Below are 8,338 nucleotides of genomic sequence, written 5' to 3' on the forward strand. Positions count from 1 at the left end.
TTGTTCTCCAACAATCTCAAAGAAACTTCTATTGAATAATTATTTCTAAGGAAAATCTCTTTAATCTCTTCTGGATCTTGGGAATCAGAATTAAGGGGGCTGAATACAAATATATGCCTTACTTTTTGACATTTCTGCACTACTTTCACATTATATAAACTCCCAATATAATACATCAAATTCAGTAGGTGTAGTTGATAAAATGTGATTATCTGGAATGTATCTAAATAGACCCTATAATGATGCATCTTGTGTGGGTATTTTTAAGAGGAACGTTCTAAAAATTTCATTCTAGTTGAGATTTAAGATACTTCATGTTTTGATCAGAAGAGGGTGCTGTGGTCGAGAATACTCCTAAAATTCTAGGTCCTACAATTTTTACCTGTTTAGTTAAAAATGTGTATTATTTCTTATAAAATAAAATAAATTTCTCGTTCACAATTAAAAGCCTGAACAATGGTGTGGACAAATGTTTTTTTTTTTTTTTATACGATTAACTAAAATCTTCTGGAGTCTCTTGAAAAATCTTAAACACTGTGACAGAAAAGTGTATTTTTCAAATCTTAAAAGTAGATAAAATAAATGCTGGAGGAAAAAAAGACTGGTATTTTGATGGAAAAAAAAAGTTTAATAAGACTAAATTGTTCAAAACTCATTTTAGAAGTGAATTAATTCTTAATTCAGTGGGTGTTTATGTCTTTCTTCAGATAATTACTAAAGTACAGATATCTCCATTAAGACTGATGAACTAACAGAAAAAATCTCTGTGTTAAAATAAGTCATTCTGCAGAATGTGCATACGCTGTGCTGAACAAGAAGAGGGCATTTGGGGCTTTTTTTTGTTAGTTATTCATTTATAACTCAGATTTTTTTTTTCTGCTTGACACAACCATGTTTTCAGCATAAATGGCCTATTCAACTGAAGTTCCTCTGAGAGCGTAGACAATTGTTTCCTAACGTTATGTAACTATTGATGTAAAAAAAAAAAAAATACTTGCCTGTTCATTATGTTTTCAGTTTAAATACTTTATATGATAATCTCTAAGTCAGGAAGTCGGCCTTGTGCTGCTCATCTGCAGGCTCAGGCTGGAGCCGCCGGAACGACGGATGAGAACGACGAGGTCCCTTCAAGGAAGGATGTCAGCGTGGCCTACTGCTCCCTGGCTGAGATCTACTTAACAGACCTCTGGTACCGGAACAGAACAACCTGCACTGCTGACACCCAGAAATACTCTCTCACGTTTTAGTCATTTCTGATAACTCCACATTTGGTCCTTTCCTCTTCTCCGATCGTAGCATGGAGGAGGGAGCCGCAGACAAGTGCCGAGAGTTCATTGAAAAAGCTTTACAGTATCACCATGACAACCCGGAGGCTCTCCAGCTTATGGCCAGTTACCTGTTTAGTACAGAGAGAAACCAGGTCAGTCCACTCACTCCAGATGAAGTATCGCCACATTAAAGCAGGAATCTGCCGAGTTAATTATTCTGAGCAGATTGAATTGTGTGCCATTAATCAGCAGACGGACACTTACATTAACACGCACACACAGATGGGCAAAGCCAATAGGAATGTTAATTACTGGGCAGATCATTGAGGTCATGTAGTCATCTGATAAATTGGAAGAGATGAGGAAGCATGTTGGACTCAGTTTCGGAGAAAACTGCTACATCAACCTCACAGTTTGATCCTGGAAGAACATAGAGGATTTGTGCAAACTAAATGGACCCATAATGATATTTATTAAAAGTAATATAGCAATAACCCAACCTCCTGCAGTGGGAGGTATTTAATAAATATATTATTTACTCATAAATAAGTGTTGTAAATGAATTGATTGTGAACATACATTATTGAAACAATGTCATTTGTCACTGAATATTTCTTTATACGTACATGAAAATATTGTGTTACATAGCTGAAACAGTATCTCTTGAAAATTTACTTTTATCATTTTTTTTTTTTTTTTACTAAAAACCTATAAGTGCAATAAAACTCTTGTAAATATGCACTGCTCACGTTTTCCTGATTAGTGACAATTTCTGATTTTCTTTGAGGCTTAATGTAACCCATCTGGTTACAGTTTTATTTTCAAAAGGTAGTTTTGCAACAAAGAGAAACAAAAATGTGCCTTAAGTCACTTTTTCTATCTTTTGTAAATTAAAAAGAAAATTCAGGAACTGTATCGATCAGAGTATGCAAACTTAAACTTTATGGTGTTTATTTTCTGCTTTTTGATTCGATCATAGACCAAAAATTGTTAGTTATTAATTACTTATTAATTGAGATACATTCTGTGAATAAAAATGAAAAGAAAATCACATTTCTTTGATATCTTTTTAATATTTAAATGTGTTAACATATGCATTGATCTTATAGATTGAAACTAAAACATACTAAACATATTCTAAATCAATCAAACTCTTTATTTTTTGTTACGTTGTAAGGAATAATCCATGATTATTTTACACCTAAGTGATGTAGGTGGCAAAACATTTTTATTCTTACTCCTAGAGAAACTGAAAGCTACAAGACATGCTAGAGAAACTGCATGTGTTGTAGCTTTTAAATTAGTGAAAACGTATCTTTAGTTACAGAAAACAGTCTTTCGTCTCCACCGCTGGCGAGGCACATTCCCATTTCGTTAATGTTTTGAAATCACAAACTCTTGACCGCAGCAGGAGGTTGATTAGTTATCACTGTGGGTTATCATGGGTTAAAATTACCAATAAAGATTAAAGAGGAGCATTTACACTATATCTTCCATCTGTGTCACGACGGATTCCTGTGAGTTAATGGAGTTTTAACGAAGCATGAAAGTAACATTTTAATTATAGCTCACGTAGCTTTTTCACTATGTTGTTTCATTTACCCGTGTCGAGAGCAGGAAACAGCCTTGAGCTCCAAATATGATCTAGATTCAACAGGTTTGAGTACGTTTTCAACAAGATCTCAAATCGTTCATCTTTAAATTGTTGGGAAGTAGTCAAGAGTTCAACCAATGCAGTACCAGATGAAGCCTTTAGGGGTCAGGCTTGCCCCAGTTTTTTTCCCCCATACGTCGTCAGACCAACATTTATTTATTTATTTTTTAGCTAACCTACATTGATTATTATTTACAATAATTAAATTAAATTAAATCATAATAATTGGTCATTAATGTCTATGGAGTATCAATTAACCAGTGTGCAATACGAGAATATTTGCATTTGTTTATGTTTGTAGATTTTACACAATTTGTTCATCACATGGAATATCTATTTGGTTTTAGGAAGGGAAGGAATACCTGTTGAAAAGTGTTGGGATGTGGTTGCCTGCGCAGAAGCAAAGTGCAGCTTCCTCCACGACAGAAGAAGAAACACAGGTAAGCTTCTTTTCTGGTTGCTATTTCTCTCACTGCCACAAATAATATTCAGCTTATGAAATGCACTGAGCAGAATTTTGTGGACAAGTTCAGATCTCTGGCTTTGATGTTAATCTTAACATTTTAAGTGTTAGGATTAACACAGCCTTCAAGATAAAAAATGCATTATCACAGAGGCCACTTTTTAATGTAACTTTAGCATCTTTACTTATTTTTTTTTTATTATTAGCAGTCAGAACTTTTGGGGCCCTTAGCAGGCGGCGGTGACTCGGGGAGTAGAGCAGGTGGCCACGGCCCCAGAAGCTCCCCATTCGAATCCTGTTCCTACCTGGGGATAATCAGGGGTTTGCGTAGGGAATGGCATTCGGTCTTTAAAAGAATCTGCCAAATCTATGTGGAGGCAGCTGCCGTACTGTGGCAATCCCTTAGAGGGAAGTGCCGAAAGGACAACAGCATCACTTAGCACACTTAGCCTTACAGAAACTCTAGTTTATTCCCTGGACAATGCAGTTGTTTAGCTTAACTCTAAGGTTTCCAAAAGCTGCCAAACCTTTCAAATCCAATATCTTTCATAGCACCAGAAGTTTAAAAGCTCAAAATAATAAACTAGAGGAATTTTGCTTCACTCTTAACCTCTTCAAACCTGTCTCAATAATCTCCATGTTCCTCTGAACTTTATTATCAGCAGCAGCCACACTAAAGAGTGTTGCTGTTGGCAGCGGTGTAAGGAAATCTAAATTTTGCATCATTGTTGGTGTGCGTATTGCGATGGCTCTAATTATTATTTCTACAAGACAACATAAATCTTCCGATAGAATCTTTCACTCATTCATTAACTTTTTGCTTTCATTCTGGGGATGTTTTCAAAGTTGGAAAGTTTACATAGGAATTAAATTGAATTAATTAGAATAACAAGGAATAGACCTATAATTTAAACATGCATGTTTGTCCCTTAGCAAGAGCTTATACATTGTAGCATAACTTTACTAAGCTAATTTTATGCAAGTAAAGCTCAGAATATCTATGCTATTGCCTCATCACATGAACATCTCACACTGCTTTATGCATGAGTATTGGACTGTGCATTTCTAAAACCTTGGAGTTTTGAGGCCCCATATTTCAGCTCAGTGCAGAAGACTATTGAAGTCACAGAAATATGCACCACCAGTGACATGAAGTGACGAAGGTTTGGTGATGTTAAATATATTGAATGCAAAGTGTGCTTAACTTTAATTTTGCATGCATATCTGCCCATAGAAAAACATTTTTTTGTATCTTACAGAGTACCCCTCCCCTTTGTCTTCTCCACTCCGTCAAACTAGCAGCAGCAGCAATTAGCAAACACCTGGTAGAACTGCAAGTCTGCTTAGCTTATCATAGAAATTATTTATCTGTGCAACACTCCTAAGAACAGTTTTAGACCCAATAATGGAGGCGAAATGATGAGACGCTGAAGGCAGAGTGCCGGAAAGAGTAGGAGCTTCTTGAAGAGCGAGGTTTAAATCGGAGGTTTTCACCCCCAACTTAAGCTTACTCCCATCTACTTGTGTCTGTTTTGGATAATCTAAAACCAGGAGGTTAATCCATAAGATGATCACAAACAGCTTTGTCTTTACTCAATGTTTAAAAACAGATCCAGATATCTAAACTTTTTATCACATAAAGTATTAAAACTGGTAATGGTTTTATCCCCGTTTGTCCTTGCTGCCTTCGGGTGCTGTCTTAACTGAGCTCCTGACTCGCTGTTTAAGCTGGAAAACTGGCGGTATTCTGTCACCATCCAATTTTATTGGCGCATCTTTATTCAGGATTTTTTCAAAAAGCCTTTTTAAACCAGTCTGGCTGTCACAGTGTGCTTTGCAGCGGACGTTAAGGACATCAGCAGAGATAAAAAAAAAAAAAAAGAAAAAAGTTGGAGATAATGAACTGGCGAACATAAAAAAAAAATCAAAAAGATGAGACAAGCCCTTCACAAACGTGTGCTGTTAAGTCAAAGTGCGTGAAAAAAAACCTGATATGAAAGGCAGCACCAGGAATCACTCTAATGGGGAAAAACAATGGCTGCAGTGCTAGATATTAATATCTCCACATAAATTATATAAGGGCTCATTTAAAAAAAAAAAAAAAAGAATAATGTGATACAGGAAAGGTTTTTGTGATGATTTGGTAGAACAAACCCCCCTGTGACTCCACAGTTATGACTCTTATCTTCACCTGCAGGTTGATCCAAACTCAGCCTGCTGACACTTTGACTGAGATTAACAGCCATGCAGCTGCGGAGCATTTTGCAGCCTGAAATTGGATCGTGTTATTATCAGACAAAGGAAGGAAGAACTCTGTTTGATTTTTCTCGTGTAAACACTCCTCCAAAGGTGGTCACATTCGTCCTTTATTATTATTTTCAGGTTTTTTTTTTCTTTTTTCTCTTCCTCCAGAATGAAATCCCTCTGTACGAGTCTCGCATCACCACAGCCAAACTGCTTATCGAGTCAGAGGAGTATGAGGTAATGTGTTTGCAGTGTGTTGTGCTTGCACGCTCTGTTTTGGCCAGTCGGTACGTGATTCGCAGCAGGAGGCCGGCCTGGCATTTCTTTATGTGTGTATGTGTGCTTTTCTTTCTGCTGAATAGCGCTGGAGGTGGGAAGGCCATGCCTGGTCTTTATGCCCTTCAGAGTTTAGTGTCAATAATTGAAGAGTGGTATTTACAGAGAGGGGCTGGGGGAGGATGGGGGGATGGAGAGGGGAGCTGCAGGAGGGAGGAGACGGAGGAGAAGAAATGGAGGGGGAAAAAAATCACAATGAACCTCTGTTTTGATGAATTGCTGCCATATCTTTGAAACAGCACACTCATCTGCTAAATCACTCATCAATTTCCAGTTTAAATGGCCTCAATTTCAGTGGCTCGCTGCCTTCAGTTCGGTACTGAACCTCCTAACAATCATTAACGCTTGAAGTCATTTTCTATGATTACTGCCACACCAACAGCAGTGTAGCAATTTTCTGTTGTGATCCAATGATTAATTTCTAGTCAATCTTGTTGGGTGGTTTATGGTTATTACTGACAGGAAATGAGCACAGTGTCCCTTTTTTTTTAAGTTTTTTTTTTTACTCTTCCACCCAAACAGCTCAGCTGCAGTTTCATCTGTGTGTGTGTGTGTGTGTGTGTGTGTGTGTGTGTGTGTGTGTGTGTGTGTGTGTGTGTGTGTGTGTGTGTGTGTGTGTGTGTGTGGGAGTGGAAGTGGGAGATGTGCTGTCAGGTGCATCAGTGAAATGACAGCGTTTCAGTCCATAGTTTCTGACATGTCATTTGTCTTCATCCTCCTGTTGGTGTCATCAAGCCTGAAACCTGAGCCTGGGCTGTGCTCAGAGCTCTATAATGTCACATAATTTACCATATATGCCAACATGGGTATGAATGTATTGTTCAGCCAAATTAGTCTTTGGCCACCAGAAGTCTGACATTTTTTGAAGTTAGTTAAGCTTTATGTCCTTTCAGGAGTCAAGTCCCAGACTCGATTTGGACGAATTAGGAGGGAACACGCTTTCTCATTGGTTCATGTTTTTGCTGTGCAACATGTAGATGTGCTTTTATTAAAGCGTTCATACACAGCCTGGAACAGTATAGAGTTTACTTCAAGTATGAAAAAATGTTTGTATTTCCATTCACCTTTGTATGTCTGTTTTCCTCTGTTTTTAATCCCATCCGTGTCCATCCATCTATCTGTCAGTCCAGTTTGATCTGCTTGTCCATTCCTCCATCCACCCCTTGTTCTATTTGTTGGTTTACTTAATCCATCTGCATGTTATCCTTCCATCTATGTTATAGCTTCTTTTTTTTTCCGTATTTTTTTTCAGTTTGTAATAACTGTTTCCTTCTGGTCTAAAATCTGATTGGTTCTCCAATCTTCAGATATAGTGATGAAGACCTAAATCTAAGTTTCCTCTTCTTTAAATGCAAATAAGCTGCAACAACCTTTTGGCTTATGCTCAATATTACTGATGTTGTTTAGTCTAAAAATCATGTTTTACTATCAATATTTGGCTCATAAATAGACTTGTTTAAAAAAAAAACCCTGCATATTCTGGCTTGTGCCACATCATCTCTGCCTGTGCAATATATTTTCTTGTTAGTAAGTTAGGGGAGAAATGTGTTTTTGTATTGCACGCTAGTGACAGATTCAATCTCCGAAAATGATTTTTTTCCCCCTTGTCTGTTGGTGTCAGACAGCACATCATCAGCTGTGAACTCTTCAGTGGATGACAGTTTAAACAAGAAGCTAACACACCACCGACCTTTGCCCCAGTAAAATAACACCTCTTCTCCCATTACCTTTAAGGCTGTACACTGCCTCGTCAAGAGGGAACTAAACAGGAAAAAAAACAGAAAACAATCCACCAAATAGGTAAAAAAAAAGGGTAACACTTTATTTGAAGGGGGCTGAATAAGACTGTCATGACACTGTCATAAACATGACATAACACCTGTCATGAACATGAATAAGCCTTCATGAATATTTATGACTGTTGTCATAAAGCGTCATTCGGTAAATTATGACACTTTTAATACAAAGTTGACATTATTCAAAATGTCTTTGTTATGACAACTTGACATTAACCAAGAAATCATTACTGTTTAAACTTTACCTTTAATACCATAAAGTTACCTAATTTTTAAAGAGCAATCAGTAATACTTTTATAACAAATTTATATCAGCAATGATCCACAATCCCCTGCACTCTAGCAGTGAAACACTAGTGTACGTGACATCAATGGAGTGTGGCAATGAGACGGTCCACCTGGCTCTGCTGAGATGTTGAGCATAAGTTACTATAAAGCAACCTTCATCTCATCTGCATTTTTGGGTATTCTGTCTCTCATCATCTGTACTATATCTTATAGACTCTAGGGCAGTGGTTCTTAAGAACTGGTAGGTTTCATATGTGCATATGAAACCTACTAGTTTCATATGCACATA

General features: G+C 37.2%; 1 protein-coding gene across 1 annotated transcript in view; it reads left to right on the plus strand.

Annotated features, from left to right (window-relative positions):
- LOC106939896 (probable assembly chaperone of rpl4) overlaps positions 1-8,338 on the plus strand; it is a 49,047-nt gene that overhangs the window by 9,592 nt on the left and 31,117 nt on the right. The window contains exons 5-8 of the mRNA XM_015022473.1: positions 1,080-1,189; positions 1,297-1,420; positions 3,270-3,362; positions 5,798-5,866. Of these exons, the coding sequence (XP_014877959.1) occupies positions 1,080-1,189; positions 1,297-1,420; positions 3,270-3,362; positions 5,798-5,866 (396 nt within the window). The remainder of the gene's footprint in view (positions 1-1,079; positions 1,190-1,296; positions 1,421-3,269; positions 3,363-5,797; positions 5,867-8,338) is intronic.

Source organism: Poecilia latipinna, unplaced genomic scaffold (genome assembly GCF_001443285.1).
Source record: "Poecilia latipinna isolate Pla-1442-1.1 unplaced genomic scaffold, P_latipinna-1.0 Scaffold86, whole genome shotgun sequence".
NCBI lineage: Eukaryota > Metazoa > Chordata > Actinopteri > Cyprinodontiformes > Poeciliidae > Poecilia > Poecilia latipinna.